Below are 21,111 nucleotides of genomic sequence, written 5' to 3' on the forward strand. Positions count from 1 at the left end.
TATTCAGAGTCATAAGAGAGGTATTGAGAGTCATAAGAAAGGCATTGAGAGCCATAAGATAGGTATTGATAGCCATCAGAGAGGTATTGAGAGCCATAGGAGAGGTCTGAGAGCCATAAGAGAGGTATTCAGAGCAATACAAGAGATATTGAGAGCCATAATCTAGGTATTGAGAGTCATAAGAGAGGTATTGAGAGCCATACAAAAGGTATTGAGAGCCATACGAGAGGTATTCAGAGTCATAAGAGAGGTATTGAGAGTCATAAGAAAGGCATTGAGAGCCATAAGATAGGTATTGATAGTCATCAGAGAGGTATTGAGAGCCATAGGAGAGGTATTGAGAGCGTTAAGAGAGGTATTCAGAGCCATATGAGAGGTATTCAGAGCCATACGAGAGGTATTCAGAGCCATGTGAGAGGTATTGAGAGCCATATGATAGGTATTGAGAGCCATAAGATAGGTATTGATAGCCATCAGAGAGGTATTGAGAGCCATAGGAGAGGTATTGAGAGCCATAAGAGAGGTATTCAGAGCAATACAAGAGATATTGAGAGCCATAATCTAGGTATTGAGAGTCATAAGAGAGGTATCATGAGCCATACAAAAGGTATTGAGAGCCATACGAGAGGTATTCAGAGTCATAAGAGAGGTATTGAGAGTCATAAGAAAGGCATTGAGAGCCATAAGATAGGTATTGATAGTCATCAGAGAGGTATTGAGAGCCATAGGAGAGGTATTGAGAGCGTTAAGAGAGGTATTCAGAGCCATATGAGAGGTATTCAGAGCCATACGAGAGGTATTCAGAGCCATGTGAGAGGTATTGAGAGCCATATGATAGGTATTGAGAGCCATAAGATAGGTATTGATAGCCATCAGAGAGGTATTGAGAGCCATAGGAGAGGTATCGAGAGCCATAAGAGAGGTATTCGGAGTCATAAGAGAGGCATTGAGAGCCATAAGAAAGGTATTGAGAGCCATGTGGGAGGTATTGAGAGCCCTAAGATAGGTATTGAAAGTCATAAGAGAGGTATTCAGAGCCATAAGATAGTATTGAGTGCCATACAGGAGGTTTTGAGAGCCATAAGAGAGGTATTCAGAGCCATCAAAGCGGCATTGAGAGCCATAAGAGAGTTATTTAGAGCCATGCGAGTGTTGAGAGCTATCAGAGAAGTATTGAGAGGTATTGAAAGCCTTAAGAGAGGTATTGAAATTCATAAGAGAGGTATTGAGAGCCATACAACAGGTGTTGAGAGTCATAAGAGAGGTATTTGGAGCCATAAGAGAGGTTTTGAGACCCATATGAGAGGTATTGAGAGTCATAAGATAGGTATTGAGTCATAAGAGAGGTATTCAGATCCAAAAAAGAAGTGTTGAGAGCTATCAGAGAAGTATTGAAGGGTATTGAAAGCCTTAAGAGTGGTATTGAGAGTGATAAGAGAGGTTTTGAGAGCCATAAGATAGGTATTGAGAGTCATAACAGAGGTATTCAGAGCCATAGGATAGGTATTGAGAGCCATACGAGAATTATTGAGAACCATCAGAGTGGTATTTAGAGCCATCAGAGAGGTCTTGGGAGCCATAGGAGAGGTATTCAGAGCCATAAGAGAGGTATTCAGAGCCATAAGAGAGGTATTCAAAGTCATAAAAGAGGTGTTGAGAGTCATAAGAGAGGTATTCAGAGCCATAAGAAAGGTATTGAGAGCCATACAAGAGGTATTGAGAGTCATAAGATAGGTATTGAGAGTCATAAGATAGGTATCGAGAGTCGTAAGAGAGGTATTCACATCCAAATAAGATGTATTGGGAGCCATACAAGAGGTATTGAGAGTCATAAGATAGGTGTTGAGAGTCATAAGAGAGGTATTGAGAGCCATGTGAGAGGTATTGAGAGCCCTAAGATAGGCATTGGAAGCCATAAGAGAGATATTGAGAGCCATAAGAGAGGTATTGAGAGCCATAGGAGAGGTATTCAGAGCCATAAGAGAGGTATTAAGAGTTATAAGAGAGGTCTTGAGAGTCAGAAGAGATGTGTTGAGAGTCATAAGAGAGGTATTCAGAGCAATCAGAGAGGTATTCAGAGCCATCAAAGAGGGAGTGAGAGCCCAAAGAGAGGTATTGAGAGCCATCAGAGAGATATTCAGAGCCAGAAAAGAGGTATTCAGAGCCATAAGTCTGCATATTTGAGAACGCAAAAGTTCTTGTTGAAAGAGGAAATCGCTCCCATCACCATGGGTAAACATTTTTAAAGAGCCGGGACAGAGAGGGGACTGGAAGATGGCATTTCTCTCCAGGTAGGAGAAGGCTTTTCCTTTTCAGGTTGTGGGTGCTTCTCATGGTAACTGGACCTGCCGCGTTACCACATTTGATGGGCTGCATCTACCCTCTTGTAAATGCAATAAACTATTCATGCAAAGACTCTGAGCTGCTGACTTTGTCTCTCAAGCCTTGTTCGGAAGGGTGTGGACAAAACCAAATTTAAGAGGGAAAAGAAGGAAGGACAGTAAGGTTAAATAAAATAAAATAAATATGGTTAAGGCCCCGTTAGCTCTATTGAAACAGGGGTTGCCAATTTGCTATATTTTGTATGGGACAGATAAGGAAAATAACATAGCACGTCAAACACGCTGTATTTTAATTAGGGCTGTATTTTAATCTATGTGTAGTCAGTGCACCTCTGACAACTGATTGCTTGGAATGCAATTTTATATATATTATAAGGATCATCTTTTAGGTTTCGCCTATACCTCATGATCAAAGGGCCCTGCCAGAACCTTAACCACAAAAAGGCAGAGTAGCAGAGCATGTCTCACCTCCACCAGTCAAGCTCTCACAAGCTAAGCGGTTGCAGGCCTTCCAGAGCCCCATGAACTCGTATCCATTGCGTTCATTGGTGGATATCCAATGGTTTGACGACAAAGTAATGATGATGAAGAGGACGCTGAAGCAGAGTGTCAAAAAAGTTGCAAATTTCAGGTGCAAGTTCATCTTCAATCGTCACCTTCTTTGTTGTTCAGTTATGGAACTTGATTATCTAGGAGAAAAGAGACAGACAAGAAGAAACATCCTTACATGCTACCCAGGTATGCTACTGAGCTGAAGTGTGAAGAAACATCATTACAAGCTACCCAGGTATGCTACTGAGCTGAAGTGTGAAGAAACATCCTTACATGCTACCCGGGTATGCTACTGAGCTGAAGTGTGAAGAAACATCCTTACATGCTACCCAGGTATGCTACTGAGCTGAAGTGTGAAGAAACATCCTTACATGCTACCCGGGTATGCTACCGAGCTGAAGTTTGAAGAAACACCCTTACATGCTACCCGGGTATGCTACCGAGCTGAAGTTTGAAGAAACACCCTTACATGCTACCCAGGTATGCTACTGAGCTGAAGTGTGAAGAAACATCCTTACATGCTACCCAGGTATGCTACTGAGCTGAAGTGTGAAGAAACATCCTTACATGCTACCCGGGTATGCTACCGAGCTGAAGTTTGAAGAAACACCCTTACATGCTACCCGGGTACGCTACTGAGCTGAAGTGTGAAGAAACATCCTTACATGCTACCTAGGTATGCTACTGAACTAAAGTGTGAAAAAACATCCCACATGCTACCCGGGTATGCTACTGAGCTGAAGTGTGAAGAAACATCCTTACATGCTACCCAGGTATACTACTGAGCTGAAGTGTGAAGAAGCATCCTTACATGATACACAGGTTTGCTACTGAGCTGAAGTGTGAAGAAACATCCTTACATGATACACAGGTTTGCTACCGAGCCGAGGTGTGAAGAAACACCCTTACATGCTACCTGGGTGTGCTCCAGAGCTGAAGTCTGAAGAAACACCCTTACATGCTACCCGGGTACGCTACTGAGCTGAAGTGTGAAGAAACATCCTTACATGCTACCTAGATATGCTATTGAACTGAAGTGTGAAGAAACATCCCACATGCTACCCGGGTATGCTACTGAGCTGAAGTGTGAAGAAACATCCTTACATGATACACAGGTTTGCTACTGAGCTAAAGTGTGAAGAAACATCCTACATGCTACCTGGGTATGCTACTGAGCTGAAGTGTGAAGAAACATCCCACATGCTACCCCGGTATGCTACTGAGCTGAAGTATGAAGAAACATCCTTTCATGCTACCCAGGTATGCTACTGAGCTGAAGTTTGAAGAAACATCCTACATGCTACCCGGGTATGCTACTGGGCTAAGGTGTGAAGAAGCACCCTTCCATGCTACCCGGGTATGCAACTGAGCCGAAGTGTGAAGAAACATTCTAACATGCTACCCGGGTATGCTCCAGAGTTGAAGTGTGAAGAAACACCCTTACATCTTACCCGGGTATGCTACTGAGCTGAAGTGTGAAGAAACATCTTTACATACTACCGGGATGTGCTACTGAGCTGAAGTGTGAAGAAACATCCCTACACGCTACCAGGGTGTGCTACTGAGCTGAAGTGTGAAGAAACACCCTTACATGCTACCCGGGCATGCTACTGAGCTGAAGTTTGAAGAGACATCCTTACAAGCTACCTGGGTGTGCTTCAGAACTAAAGTGTGAAGAAACACCCTTACATGCTACCCGGGTGTGCTACAGATCTCAAGAGTGAAGAAGTGGCCACCTTAAGCCCAAAAATAACAGCTGATTGCAGCGCTTGAAGTCTTATTCTAAACTACGTACTGTAGTCCATTTAAGTCCACACTGCTATGTCTGGAGATGATACAGATAGATTTCTCTACTAGGAGAGGAGATTTGGCGTTATGGCCAGAACTGCCAACATTGGAACTGAGGAACCAGATTCAATTCATGGCGTCGGCTCAACAACGTGTGATTCTGGGAAAATCACATGCCTTAAAAAAGTGCGACTTTGTTTAAAAATGATTAGTAACAGTGTTTATGTACCTCCAATACCTTCCGGTCGAGTTTGTGTTATATAAAACTGCAAATAACAAAATACTGACACAGAACTAGAGTTTCAGTGATATACAGACGGTTAACCACCCTGGGGACGGGTGCTGGGAACCTGGATCGGAGTGCATTTCTCTGCTGGTTCTGCCCAGAATGCCATCCCGAAAGAGAGACTGACTGACCCCAAAATGGCCGCTCCTGTTCCACTGGCAGCTCTCCCCACAACTTCTATTACGCCCGTCAAGCACCGGAACACCGAGAGGAGCTAACCCTGACTTCCTCCCACCATGATCAGACCGGAGGAGACCTTTGAATGAAGACACCGGCAATGGACCTATAATGAGCACCATCTCGTAAGTTGAGACTGTCCTTCCCTAAGATGGCCAACTCGGTCCCCCCCCACTGGAGAATTTTTCTCCCTTGATAACTCACAAAACCAGAGTTTATTTGTTGCGGATTGATCCTTACACTCAATGTCTTGATCGACTTACAACTCACCTTTTATCTTATGGCCAGTCGGTACGCATCCAGGAAAGTTCCACCACCACTCAATTGCTGGATTGGCCTGACCCTGGGATGGCCGCCACCCGGTAACTCCCGACCACTTGAAGCTACGCGAGTGACCCCAGGTCCATCCAAATGAAGCGGGCCTCTTCTCAGACCAGGGACACCCCCTCACTTGCACCACTTGATCTCAAGATGGCCGCCCTTCCACTTTCCTTCTGGGCTATAGAGAATCATGGGGGCTGACTGAATTTGAACTTTCAAGGACTCATCCCCCTTGCCGGACTTACAGATGGCCGCCTCAGTGAGACCCTCCCCAATCCTCTTTCCTCTCCTGGTCTAAAATAATTGGCCATCATTCGGCCCTCGACCAACCTTCACTCATTACCCTGTTCCCGCTCACCCAGCAGGACGTTTACTCTGAAAACTTTCCCTAGACAGCTGAGACCTGGCCATTTTGACTGATGTCTGGTGGAACTACCTAGAGAGCTAAAGGGGAGATGGGCTATGGATTCCCTCCTTGACCAGCACCTACCCAGTCAGTCTTTGGGCAAACCCTCCTGCGTCTCTCCTGACCTTATCTCCCTCCTCCCCCTTCCCCCTACCCCTCGCCGCTCTACTCTTCTCCTCTTTCCAGCTACTAACCTTTGCCCTCACCTGTCCTTGCCCTTAGTCCCCACCCTGTTTATCTGTGAACTTTCCCTTGTCAATTGAGACCTAGCTATTTTGACTGATGCCCGATGGAGCACCTTGTTTAGCTAAAGGGGAGACGGGCCGTGGATTCCCTCCTTGGACATCACCTACCCAGTCGGTCTTTAGACAGACTTCCTTTCGTCTCTCCTGTTGTCTCTTCCCTCATTCTCCCTCCTCACAGTTCCTCTTTTACCCTCCACTATTTATGTTTCTCCTTCTCTCCTCTCTCAATGTATTGCTTATTTTTTGACATATTGTGTAATTGCTATCATTTTCTGTTATATTGTCGAACCTAATGTAAAGCGCTCTGATACCTTCGGGTCTAGCCAGCGTTATATAAAAATCTTTAATTAAATAAATAAATAGATAAATACATGCTACCCAGGTGTGCTACTGAGCTGAAGTGTGAAGAAACACCTTTACATGCTACCGGGTATGCTACTGAGCTGAAGTGTGAAGAAACATCCTTACATACTATCCGGGTATGCTACTGAGCTGAAGTGTGAAGAAACATCCTTACATGCTTCCCGGGTGTGCTACTGAGCTGAAGCGTGAAGAAACATCCTTACATGCTATCCGGGTGTGCTACTGAGCTGAAGCGTGAAGAAACATCCTAACATTCTATACGGGTCTCCTACTGAGCTGAAGTGTAAAGAAACATCCTAACATGCTACCCGGGTATGCTGCAGAGCTGAAGTGTGATGAAACATCCTAACATGCTATCCGGGTGTGCTACTGAGCTGAAGTGTGAAGAAACGCCCTTACATGCTACCAGATGTGCTACTGAGCTGATGTGTGAAGAAACACCCTTACATGCTACCCAGGTATGCTACTGAGCTGAACTGTGAACATTCATCCTTACATGGTATTCAAGTGTGCTACTGAGCTTAAGTGTGAGGATTCATTCTTACATGCTACGTGGGAATGCCACAGAACTGAAGTGTGAAGAAACATCCTTACATGCTACCCAGGTATGCAACTGAGCTGAAGTGTGAAGAAACATCCTAACATGCTATCCGGGTATGCTACTGAGCTGAAGGGTGAAGAAATATCCTTACATGCAATCCGGGTGTGCTACTGAGCTGAAGCGTGAAGAAACATCCTTACATGCTATCCGGGTGTGCTACTGAGCTGAAGCGTGAAGAAACATCCTAACATGCTACCCGGGTATGCTGCAGAGCTGAAGTGTGATGAAACATCCTAACATGCTATCCGGGTATGCTACTGATCTGAAGTGTGAAGAAACATCCTAACATGCTACCCGGGTATGCTGCAGAGCTGAAGGGTGAAGAAATATCCTTACATGCAATCCGGGTGTGCTACTGAGCTGAAGTGTGAAGAAACATCCTTACATGCTACCCGGGTGTCCAACTGAGCTGAAGTGTGAAGAAACATCCTTACATGCTACCCGGGTGTGCTACTGAGCTGAAGTGTGAAGAAACATCCTTACATGCTACCCGGGTATGCTACTGAGCTTAAGTGTGAGGATTCATCCTTACATGCTACGTGGGAATGCCACAGAACTGAAGTGTGAAGAAACATCCTTACATGCTACCCAGGTAGGCAACTGAGCTGAAGTGTGAAGAAACATCCTAACATGCAATCCGGGTGTGCTACTGAGCTGAAGCGTGAAGAAACATCCTTACATGCTACCCGGGTATGCCACTGTGCTGAAGTGTGAAGAAACATCCTTACATGCTACCCGGGTATGCTACTGAGCTTAAGTGTGAGGATTCATCCTTACATGCTACGTGGGAATGTCACAGAACTGAAGTGTGAAGAAACATCCTTACATGCTACCCATGTAGGCAACTGAGCTGAAGTGTGAAGAAACATCCTAACATGCAATCCGGGTGTGCTACTGAGCTGAAGCGTGAAGAAATATCCTTACATGCTATCCGGGTGTGCTACTGAGCTGAAGTGTGAAGAAACATCCTAACATGCTACCCAGGTATGCAACTGAGCTGAAGTGTGAAGAAACATCCTAACATGCAATCCGGGTGTGCTACTGAGCTGAAGCATGAAGAAACATCCTAACATTCTATACGGGTCTCCTACTGAGCTGAAGTGTAAAGAAACATCCTAACATGCTATCCGGGTATGCTACTGATCTGAAGTGTGAAGAAACATCCTAACATGCTACCCGGGTGTACTACTGAGCTGAAGTGTGAAGAAACATCCTAACATGCTATCCGGGTGTGCTACTGAGCTGAAATGTGAAGAAACGCCCTTACATGCGACCCAGATGTGCTACTGAGCTGAAGTGTGAAGAAACATCCTCACATGCTCCCCGGGTGTGCTACTGAACTGAATTGTGATTTTACACATTAAGTGACATGCTTTGGAAATAATTGTGGATTGTTCCTTTCTTTTCAGTCTCCTCTAAACACAATTCCAGTGACCAGGTTATCCTGCGCCTCCTGGGCTGTCATCTAGACATATAAAAGAGGGTTCCTGGTATTTGGCAAACATTGGCAACGCCAATAGGTCAGATCTATTGTGCTGCTGCAACATTAGCACATTAGAACAGAATTATGGCAGGGTGCCAGCAGAGAGGACAGAGAATTATAGTTGTAAAGTAGCCGTACATGTAGTTCGATGCAAGCATTCAATTGGAGCTGGAAGGATACACCCACACAGCCAATAGTGTAGCGGGCGATGAATACTTCACCTGGGCTGAGCCAAGGCATGATTTACAAAGTCTTAAACCAATGGACTGGTTGAAGAAAGCCAATGGCTGAGAGGGATGGATCTGAAGCCTGCTCCATGGATAATTTAGCAGTAGGTCTGCTTTACAACCATTGTTTCGAACTGACCCCCCCCCCCTCAAAAAAAAAATAATAATTATTAAAACTACTGATGTGAAATTCTACGTTTTAGTGGTAACTGAAATGCACAGGTTTTGTTTGCCAAGCAATAAACATGCTACAACAGCAACTTCAGCTGGTTACGGACTTGTTTAAGTGATAGGCGTATATGGCACATACGTGGTCGAAACGGTGGGAGAATAGCATGTTACACTCCCTCCATGCTTCTTTCCACATTGCGCATGCGTGGAACACAAACGAGAAGCTACCCTGAACCGTGCTGGATGGAGCCCGGCTGCTGTCTGGACACAATTGCACCTTCCTTTCATGCCCTTTTGGAATGTGTCAGCCTGGTAAAATCAGGAATTTCCTAAGTTGTGAGAACACTAGAATCCAGGACCAGAATTCACAAAAATAAACACTGGAAAATTTAGCCGTAAACATATCCTTTACTCCATTAAACTTCGTAAAGCATTTGAGGTGACCAGAAATTTGCTATCAGGAAAGTTGTGGCAACTTTGACAAGTAATGCGCCTTCATTCGTGCAAGAGAGTCTGCTGAGCTGATCAGGGCTCGGACTGTAACAGTGATTGGCACTGATGAATGAATGAATGAATGTACAATGTGTGTTGTATGAGATGAGCGGCCATTAAGGTACCATTTGATGAGATCCTATGCAAGGCAGAGTGGCCATTGAGTTTACTTGGAACACGACTCAAAAAAAGTAATTTGTCCATTGACTTGACCTGGAATGTGACTTCATTAATGACAGTGGGCCCGATTCACAGAACTAACTTAAGACAAAATCCTAAACTTACTACTTTTGGTATTCACAGAAGTTAGGATTTTGTCTTAAATTTGTCTTAAGACAGACTTAAGTTTGGACAAAATCCTAACTTCTGTGAATACCAAAAGTAGTAAGTTTAGGATTTTGTCTTAAGTTAGTTCTGTGAATCGGGCCCATAGTGACCACTTAGTTGAACTTTATTGTAACTTCATTGGAGCCGATGAGGCTGTGGACTTGAACTTAAACACGATTTCAAATAATCAAGTGGGAATATTGACTTAACTAGGAATGTGACGGTGCATCTTGTTACACTACTCACCTATTCACAATTCTTGCTATTTATAAGACCCAATTACACTCACATGTGAAATGTGATCAATATTCCACGCGAAGGCCGCATGATTCGTACTACTCTAAAGCGTGTAGCAGCATAAACAAAGCACAGCACCAGATTTAAAATTTACTATGCACAAAAGCTAAGTTGTCTACAGCATTCTTCGTTCTGGAGCCTGGCTCTTCCAATATATGGTTCTATATATGGTTCTTCGGCATCAATTTGGTCAATATTTGATACGAAGTGTAAACTAGTTATTACCGGAGCATCGACACTGGAAGGGGAAGAAACACAACATTACATCATATCCGGTGCTGGCGGCCACTGCTTTTGGTCTTGTAAATAAACAGATGTCAGTCATGCGAGTGTAATACGGGGGTGTTGGTTTGCAACATCTTGCCCTTGTCCTTCCTATGTAGGTTCTCTTTTCCATTATGATCGAATGACTTCCTGGTTCTCTTTCAAACTCTGTTCTTCTTCACAGCAGGCCCTTGTCATAAATGTCACCTTTTGACTTCCCCTTTTAGGAGCTTAATTTCCCTTCTTGGAATTTCCCTTCTGTGAATGGCTTGAGTGCTAAGGAATTCATAAGAGAGGGCATACCAGAGTTCGAATTAAATGCACATTCTTCTCAAAAAAGTTCTCTTCCTGCAGATATGTTAATAAGACTTACATTAATATATTTGTAGTATTTAATTATTGCTTTAAATCAGTTATATGTTTTATCAATATGGTGAAATGAAGGTTGAAAATTATGTGTTAAATATGTAGGGCCTCATTTATGAGGTTGTGCGTCACTTTTGACTCCGCCGGTGCGTCACTTTTGTGACACACTCCAGCAATGTGTCACTTTTGCACCTATAGCTGATGTATCTGTAACTCCTTGCGCAATATGCGTCATACTGTAAATTGACGCATCACTGGTCTCGCAAGGAGGGCGCAGTGAAAAGTGACGCATCGCTGTTTTCATAAATGAGGCCCGTTGTCTTTCCGAGAGAACACTTTCGGATTGAAAATAGTTGAAAGGGCATTACACCATTTTTTGTTGAATTTATCCTAAAACGTTTTAACAAAGCCTGGAATTATCTATGAAAAACAAACACAGAGAGCGGAACATCTGAGCGGACTTTATAGCAGGTGATAGAAGGGCACAGGGAGACGATTCCACACCCATCTTAACTGAAGTTGCAAAGTATTTGATCTTCATTGGCTGCTCGGGTGGGAGCGCTGTAGACTGTGCCTTATCACAAGCACCTACAGCTGCCTTTCTGGGCTGAAAATAGAATTTATTGTCGGCCACCGGAATTATGTGGCAGGGGAGGGCTAGATTATGCAGCATGGTTGAGGAGCAAATTATGCAGCAAGAAAAGGCAAACTATGCAGTATAACATGGCACATTTTGTGATAGTATTACTTCATTAGTCTGTCATTTTCAAACGTGTTAACACTGTCTGGGCATTGGTTGTGCCTCATTAGTACTAGTTTATTACCCAAAGATAGCAATAATCAACAGAAATGTAACAAGTCAACCTTTGCAGAGGGCCTTCCCGTGCACGGCAGCATGTGTCACTGCATTTTTGTTAAAATCTGAAGATTCTGCTGCTGATGATGGATTATGTGCAAATGCGGCGAAACTATAATTATCTGAAAATGGCCGCAGGCACACATTCACATAATTACAGTGGCCCTGCTTATTGTTCTGCAATAAGGCATGCTGGCGTGAATCATCTTTGAAACTCAAAATAGGCTAAGGTGCTAGAATTAGTATAGTGCTTAGAAGTTGTGAATGATGGTGTTAATTCTATAGCTTTCATAACAAAAATGTTGGTGTAGTCTTCTATTGTCCGGATCCTGTGCCTCGAGGCACCCACCTCGTCATCCATACTCCTTAATCTCTCTCTTCCTAATCTCACTCTTGACTCGCTATCTCTCTTTTCACCCTTTTGTCTTTTTTTTGTGCTTACTTTTCACCTTTCTCTTTCATCCTTGTGTGCCTCTGTTGGCTCGCTTCTCGCCCATTTGAGCATTGTGACTCTCTCTCCTTCTCTCTCTCTCTCACTCTCTTTACACCCTTATGTGCCTCTTTTTGCTCGCTTCTTACCCTTTTGAGCTTCTTGATTCTGTATCTATCTCATTCACACTTTTGTGCCTCTCTCTGCTCACTTTTCATACATACTGTTAAACCTCTTTTAATAACGTTTTCGCCCATTTTGAGTATCTTCTTATCGCTCTTATACTCTTTCACCCTTTTGTGTCTCTTCTTTCCCACACTTTTGCCTCGTGCTGAGCTCCTCTTCCTGCCTGCCCCCAACTCCAGACCATCCCTTCCTCCTTGTGCTACTTACTTGTTTCTCCAATGCTTTTGCTTCTGATAAGCCCCACCCCCGCTCTTGTGTCCCATCTCCTCCCAGGACCTACTTAATGGCGGCAGCAGTATGGATCGACAGCAGGCACATGCAGCTGGTGTGCTGCTGGTGCGCCAAAGGAAAGCCCATCTGCACCTTGACTATATCCCAGCACCAGGATCTGTGACCTGACAACTCACCAAAGGGTACTCTGCTGCGTTCCTGCTGTTGCCCAACACTGGCCACACAATCCTCCACTCTGGCCGCATCGCTCCACACACAACAGAAGGAGCCAACTCATGCATAAAAAAAGGCAATTTCACATGAAACTCCAGACCCTCAACAAAGGCACAACTTACAATCACTCAACCCTTCCACAGCAAGCTGACCAACATGACCAGCATACTAGCACCCCAGAATCAGTTGTATGAATGCTACTTAATACTTGCTCACTCTGCAAACACGCCACTGAGATCTGGGACCTGCTCACTAACGATGCCCCAGATCTATTTGTGACTGAATCCTGGCGATGCTGGCAGGATACAAGATCACACGAGTGGACCGACAACACAAACCAGGAGGAGGAGTCACAGTCATTTCCATGGAATCTCTCAACTGCATCACAGCCATAAACAACACTATACCCTCAGTGGAGCACCTTCACTTCCAGCTCTAAATGACAGCTAGCTACACCCAGACCAGGGCCATTGCTTACCGCCCACCGGGTCATTTAACTAATTTCATTCACTAGATCCTGGACTTCGTCACCCCTCTCGCCAGGTACACCAACGCCTACATCCTCCTAGGAGACCTTACTCTAGACCAACCCCAGCTCCACTGCACGCTTCAAGATCCTATATATCCTCTGTGTTACCCAGCATGTCACCAAACCCACCCTTGCTGCTGGACATACCCTCAACCCAGTCTTCTCTACCTTTAAGTTCACTGTCACTACACCCCTCATATGGACCAACCACCCCATAGTCCACTTCCAGATAATCATCCTCCACCTCATAATATCCACCATAACTCTCCGGCTAGTCACACTTAACAGCAGAACAGAAGAAGTTTGGTCCCAACCCCCCATGCAAGACCATATCCAATCTCCCTGGAGACATAAACACCAACACAGACCAACTCAGCAATTGGTTATCCGACTAGGACAGCTTCATGGTACCCCTCAAACACAGCCACCACAACAGAGCCAGAAAGCAGGCCAACTGGTACTCAGAAGATCTTAGAGCAACCAAAGTACACTACACACAATTACAGAGTAAAGGAGAACCAGCAGAAAAGAGACCGACAAGGACACCAACAGAGCCACCCAAAGAAAATACCACTGCCAGATCAGGGAAACCAAAGAAGAGTCTCTAACCAAATGCATAGAAAATAGCAGCAAACAGATCAGTCTGTGGACACGGGAGGAAACAAGAAACAAATGAGTTAGAGAGTGTTCAACGTTTTTTTCTCACAATTTGTGAAAGTGGGGAAAATTCTGGCCACACGTTTGAATGAAAAGAAGGCACTGAGTATAGAGTACATAGGGCACTGTGAGTAACCTTAAATGTAGAGAACAGGTTGAAAGCAGAACTGTAGATTGTGGCAGTTGGAAATTACACAGGAAATGTAAACTTAACAGTGATTGGTGCCCAACATATTGGCATGAAAACCAGACCAGCCATTTAGACTGTGTGTAGATTTGTGCTATCTCAATGGCAAAATTCTGGTAAATCACCAATCACTTCTGAGCGAACCTGAAATGTTTATTACTTTGAAAGGTGTGGAGGTATGCACTTCAATTGATATATCAGCAGATTGAACTGCATCATGAATTATATAACTTTACCTTTTTGCTATTCTGTAAGGTGTCTGCCATTGCAAATTAATGCAAGTTTGCCTGCCACCCACAACTGCAGTATTTCAAAAGATCATGGGTATCTTGCTTAATAGTTTCATAAATTAATGGGTGTGACATTCTTTCATCTTAAGTCATCTGCGGCGTCCCACAAGGATCCTCGCTCAGCCCCACCCTCTTCAATGTCTACATGACCCCCCTTGCAGCCATCGCACGCCAACACGACCTTAACATCATCTCCTACGCTGACGACACCCAGCTGATCCTCTCCCTCACCAACAACCCTGCCACCGCCAGAGCCAGCCTCCAGGAAGGAATGAAAGACGTCGCAGAATGGATGAAGCTCAGCCGTCTGTAACTGAATTCTGACAAGACAGAAGTCCTCATCTTGGGACCATCCCCCTCGGCCTGGGACGATTCCTGGTGGCCTCCTGCCCTGGGCACCGCCCCCAAGCCAACGGACCATGCACGCAACCTGGGCTTCATCCTGGACTCCGCCCTCACTATGACCAAGCAATTCAACGCCGTCTCGTCTTCCTGTTTCAACACCCTGCGCATAATAATAAACCTCAACTGAAGAAACCATAAGCAATGGAGCCGATCTAAGTGAATTGAATCTTTGAGAGCTATCTTTACCAAGGAAGAATTACCAGAGACATTTGATGAATGCGTGTGGTGGAGGTTAGATTAGCATACCAAAACATCTGTGCATCATTCCAGAAGTGGGACAAACCGTTCCATCAGTTGAGGAAGGCTCGTTTGTCATTAGCAACTGGTGAATGCAGTTGAGTAGAAGATCATTTTTATGGGTAGTTAACATCACACGACTGTAAATGGCTCAATTTCTTTATTCAACAGAATAGCACTAGGGAAACTGGTTTTGAACACACGAATCAGTTGCATTAAGGCTTGAAATGGGGACATGTGTAAAAGGAATGTGTCTTCTGTGCTCTCTTCCTCTGCAGGAAGTGGAACCCTGCCTTTCACGCTTTCAACACTTAATGATGCTGAATGTCAGCATGTGGGAGCCTTTAGTCTGTATGAAACCTTCTGAAACATTGGTAGTGCTGCACTAATGTGTACTTCTTTACCACGCACTCACCTCTAAGCAAAGGTGTGTTGGCAATCGTGCATCAGGTGCAGTGGCACCAGGGCCCACTTCACCCCAATTAGTGGCTGTAATAAAAAAAAAGTCAGGGATGGGGGACCAATATCCTTCATTGCATCATGGGTGATGGAGCCCTTGCTACGCCAGTGCATCTAATCGGATCCTATTTGAATTTGTGAACCAAACGTGGATTTTACACCTGCAGAGAAGGCTATTTGTTGATGTACACTTAACTTCAACGTCCTGATAGCTTTGTATCACGGACATGCAAAACTGTTTTTTTTGGTGGGTCAAAGGTTATTGGACACCAATAATGACAACTGGAGTCATTTTCGACGGGTGTTCTGAGGCCACAGGTCTGGCCCTAAAGGGGATGATCAAGCGTCTTCCCTTTGCACCGGGCTCTCTCAGGGTAATGACGCAGAGCAGCCTCAGACCACCTGAATGACGAGATGTGGGTTAGACACCCTGAACCATAAGGACACAGTGATGCACATCAAGAAGGCTGCCACTTAGTCACTGCAGTACCTAAGGAAATGGTTTCATATGCATGCAATAAGTAACCTGTACATAAAATGATGAGTAATAAAGGCAGAATGATGTCTCTAGCACCTTCCTGACCAGAGATTGACCGTAAACATGGTTACAGTTCTCACAGCTCCTGATGTAACATTATTTAACACACGGGTCTGCGTCCAATGCTACTGAAAGGAATGCGCCCATCCTCCCAAACTCGCTACTTTAGTACTGTTCTCCAGTTTGTGCAAAATAACTGGGGAAACAGTTGTCTAAATCTCAATATGTTTGTGCAAAACTACAAAGCAGAAGAAGTTCACGTTGCTGCATTTCAAAGGAAACTGTATCTCTCTGTCTGAAGTGCAGGGATGCAAGTTTCAGGTACTCCTGATGGGATGTTAATGGGGTGAAAGCCTCAGGGAGGCCCTACCCATAGAATACATTATCCTCCTACCCTTGGCGAATGCCAATAATTTCTCTTGGAGGATAATGACGCTATGCAGTGGCCAGTGTAAGGCGCAGTCTACCGGGGTCCAGGTAGGCACAGGCTGGTCCATTGGGGCTTCAGCTGGTTCCAGTGCTAATTCACCCAAATACCTACAGAAATGGCATGAAAGGATACGGAGCCTGTGGCGAAAAGCTCACCAGGCATCGTCTGTAAATTCTGATGCCGGGTGGCACAGGTCCAGGGGCACCAGCAATGGCTACTGAAGCAACAAAGACAAAGATGAAGGCAATGCAGTGATTGGGTGGTGGTGGAAGGGTGTAAATATGAACATCTCAGGAATCGCTTAGTCTAGAAACCTGTGGTAATGGGGCACGGACTCAGAAAGACATCTTCTAGGTATCCGTCTGGATTCACAGATGGGTGGATGAGGTTGATGCAATCTTCAAGGGCTCTGGAGACCACGGGATGGTCACACCGGCTCCCCATTGTAAGGGGCATTAGTGGTGGTCTTATCAAATCTTCCCTTTGGCAGTGATCATGGCACCTCTCTGGCAGCCGCTCACACACCCGGATAGATGAAGTCCGGCATCTTGTCCACAGGCTGGCAGGTGTGCCTTCTTTCACAAGGCAGCTGCCACTTTGAATGACACACACATAGCAGCAAACAGGCTCCCCCGTGCATGCAGCTAAGAATACCCATGCACCTCAAGCACAAGCCTACACACATGTAGTGACACCTAGTGGCATAACTCAAAATGAGGGGCCCGATTCACAAAACTAACTTAAGACAAAATCCTAAACTTACTACCATTTTGGTTTTCACAGAAGACACTTACCTATTTTGGTATTCACAGAAGGCACTTAATCATTTTGATATTCGCATAAGGCACTTAATCATTTCGGAATTCACAGAAGTTAGGAGTCCTAACATTAGAACTCCTAAATGCCTTCTGTGAATACCGAAAGTCTTAAAGTTAGGATTTTTCTCAGTTTAGGAGTCCTAACTTTACGACTCCTAAACTGAGAAAAATCCTAACAAGACTTTCAGTATTCACAGAAGGCATTTATGAGTCCTAAAGTTAGGAGTCCTAACTTCTGTGAATACCGAAATGAGTAAGTGCCTTCTGCGAATACCAAAATGAGAGAGTGCCTTCTGTGAATTGGTAGTAAATTTAGGATTTTGTCTTAAGTTAGTTCTGTGAATCGGGTCGGAAGTGTCCTCCATGCAGAATGTGGTGAGGGCACTAATTTTTCCAGATCTCTCAAATATTCACAGGCCTAAGGCTGAGAAGGGTCCCAGAAAGGTGCCCCCTCCTGTGCGGCAGGGGCTTCAGGGACCAGTGTTAGGCCCCTGTGTGCGCCCTTCATGCGTGTCGCAGGCATGGCATTTAAAACAGGAGAGTCCAGAAGGAACCCCTCCCAGGACACAGGTATGACTCGCTGCCCCTTCACCGTAACTACACTGCCAGCACGTTCACCCTCCCACTTACTCTGGGTAACCCTCATTCTCAGAACGCAGGTCTGGGGGTTCATCAACAAACTGGGAGAAGCCTCCCAGGGTTCGCTGAGGGAAAAGTAGCAGAGTCAATCTGCTAAGAGACACTCAGCATGAAGGCACAGCTCCCTGGAGCCCTGCAGGGGGCAGTGCATCAAAGTAACCAGGAACACCCGCAGAGTTCGTCTCGACACCCCATTCCAGGACCAGGAGAGAGGATAGTCATTTAAGAAAACACAACTAAAGTTTCTTCTTGTCTGCAAGAGTTCGTTTTTGACTCCCAACTCCAAGAAGTGGGGGAGAAAAGACAAGAAAATACTATTAAAATGTTGATGGCTGTCAGTTTGGGGTTGCCTTGAGGAAGGGGTGTGTCCCCGAAACACGTGCTGGCTGTGGGTATAGATGTATCAATTCGGAGAGATGCTCTTACGAGAGAACATGATGAAGAACGTAATCAGCAGGAGTGGCTCGTAATGTGAACTGGGACTTCTTTGCTGTTCTTTACTATCACTGCCTCTCGGAGGGTTCAATGCAGGGGGCTTAGACCCGGGGCCTTTCCCAGCCTCCATGACAGTTTTTAAGGTCTCATACGAGACACACGCAAACCTAGGCTGCACTAGAACTCTTAGGGAGGAGAGGGTGAGAGTGCAGCCTCCGTGACACACGGGAGCAGAGGAATAAACACTGCTCACCTCATCTGCAGGCAGGAGGACTTCACCCACCAGAGGCACAAGGAAGGCCCATACCTCTCCGAGCTGAGAGCGCTGCCTCAAGCCACCAGACTCTCAGAATTAACAATACAAGGTTCTCTGAGCGAGAAAAAACAGGTCATGCAGGAGAGATCTGGAGCCGCACCTCACAGGGTAACTGCTCCCGGGACAAACAGCCGCACAAGGGAAGCGCAGCGTTGTTGAGGCCACATGGACGGAAGAGCCCACGAGGAGCCGCAGAAAGGATGGGTGACTATCAACCATGGGCACAGGCCCGCCGTGGGAACTGTAGAGGGTAGGTAGGGTTCAGGGAAGGGTGATTTAAAATTATAGTAAATAAATAGATTAATTTAATACATAAAAATACATTTAAATGAAATTATACATAATGGTATTGTATTATTTAATTAACCATTTAAAACGTGCACTACACTACACATCCATGAACTTTAAGAAACCCTTACTATCCTTTAATACTACCATTCCCTGAAGCCTAAAACCTCATTCCCAACCCTCAATGCTACCCTTTCCTGCCCCTAAAAACCCCTTCCTACCCCTCAACGCTACCCTTCTGTGCACCCTAAAAACCCCTCCCTCCTCAACGCGAGCCTTCCCTGCGCCCTAAAAACCCCTTCCTTTCCCTCAACGCTACCCTTCTCTGCACTCTAAAAACCACTTCATACCCCTCAACGTTACCCTTCTCTGCACCCTAAAAACCCTCCATACCCCTCAACACGAGCCTTCCCTGTGCCCTAAAAATCCCTCTCTACCCTTCAACGCTACTCGTCTCTGTACCCTAAAAACTCCTTCTTATCGCTCAATGCTACCCTTTCCTGAACCCTAAAAATCCCTTACTACTGCTTCCCCTCAGATGTGAAAAACCATGATCACCGTCACCCAGGCCCTCGTCACCAGCCGACTGGACTACGGCAACGCCCTCTACGCCGGAACCACCGCCAAGCTCCAGAAGAGACTCCAGCGGATCCAGAACGCCTCAGCCAGACTCATCCTCGACATCCCACGAAACAGCCACATCTCCGGACACCTGAGAGACCTGCATTGGCTCCCCGTCAACAAAAGAATCACCTTCCGTCTCCTCACCCACGCACACAAAGCCCTACACGATCAAGGCCCGAGCTACCTCAACAAACGAATCAACTTCTACGCTCCCAAACGCCACCTCCGTTCAGCCAGCCGCGCACTCGCCACCGTCCCACGCATCCATAGAGCGACAACGGGAGGAAGGTCCTTCTCCTACCTGGCCGCCAAGACCTGGAACTCCCTCCCGGCCGACCTGCGCCTGACCCAAGACCACCTCTCCTTCAGGAAGAAGCTCAAGACCTGGCTGTTCGAGCAGTAACGGCACCCTCCCCCCCCTAAGCGCCTTGAGACCCAACGGGTAAGTAGTGCGCTCTATAAATGTCCTTGATTGATTGATTGATTGATGATGTAAAGGTGCTCCTGACTGACATACCTTGACACCCGATATAAGGGTTAGATAGGAAAGAACAGACAGGACCGTGGGCACAACTACAGAGAGGAATAAAAAAAGATGAGCCAAGGAGCTTGAAGCTCTCCAGCCCATGAATCTTTAAAAGATGAATTAGAAATACAAAATACCATTCTCTAAGGGATGCCAGGCTAAGGTGACTCTGAAGTTTATGATAGAAAGGGAAGGGGGTGGCTGGGATTAGAGCGCAGCAACACATTCCTCCTGACTTCCCTCCTCCCATCTGTGCTGCTGTAGACAAGGGGTGTGTGTCTGTGACTGAACAGACTTTAGGCCAAGTCCCTGTTGCAGCACTGAAGCTTGACTTGATAACCAGCCCTGGTTCACAGCAGCTTGATAAACAGATGATGGCAGGTGCTTGAAAGGAAGGCACTCTTTCTGTGGAAGCACACACGTTTGGCAAATCAAAAGCTGTACTAAACCGAGCCAACATCTGGGCGGGTCCACAGTCCCTCCCTGTAGAACTACCAAAAGCTCTGTTTCTGATTACATAAGGTTGGGCTACAGATGCACTGCTAAAGCAGAGCGAAAAAGGTTGAAATGTACTTATTCCCTAGTGTGCCCCTTCTCCCGTGTTGTCCCTTTTCTATGTTCACCCTCTTGGCCCCTCGACCTTGTATGCTCGCTGAACTGTTGTTGTGTTGTGTATGTTCAATGTGTGAGGGACGCTTGCACTGTTAGTGATGCATGAAAAAAATCCTCTCACTTCAAAAAAAGCAAATACTATTGGCTTTGTCAATGCGTGTTTGTCAAGCAGACTGCAACACCGAGGTGCGATCAATAGAACGCTCACATCTCTGACTCCACCCCACACTTGGTTTGCTCCACTCGTCACACACAAGAGCACAGCCTGGGGTTTGCAGATCAGAAAATACTGTGCAGATTTCCAGACTGGTTACCGTGCTCTTCGACCCATCGAAAATACTTCAGCTGTGCAGGGGCGGAAGGCGGAAGCCCACCTCGGGTACAATAATCCCCACAACTCAGCAATGCGGTTGCAACAGGCTTCGCAGTGATTGAAGGAAGAACGGTGTGAAGTGGACTCTGGCTAATTGCATCGGAGGCCTTTCACCACAGCCTCG

At 45.7% G+C, this 21,111-nt stretch overlaps 1 protein-coding gene across 2 annotated transcripts in view; it reads right to left on the reverse strand.

Annotated features, from left to right (window-relative positions):
* Positions 1 to 21,111, reverse strand: part of LOC147701165 (uncharacterized) — a 35,162-nt gene that overhangs the window by 13,212 nt on the left and 839 nt on the right. For both annotated transcript variants that reach the window (XM_086929925.1, XM_086929926.1), the window contains exon 2: positions 2,811 to 3,031. In XM_086929925.1, the coding sequence (XP_086786051.1) occupies positions 2,811 to 2,985 (175 nt within the window). In that variant the 5' untranslated portion in view covers positions 2,986 to 3,031. The remainder of the gene's footprint in view (positions 1 to 2,810; positions 3,032 to 21,111) is intronic.

This window comes from Lissotriton vulgaris, chromosome 7 (assembly GCF_964263255.1).
Source record: "Lissotriton vulgaris chromosome 7, aLisVul1.2, whole genome shotgun sequence".
NCBI lineage: Eukaryota > Metazoa > Chordata > Amphibia > Caudata > Salamandridae > Lissotriton > Lissotriton vulgaris.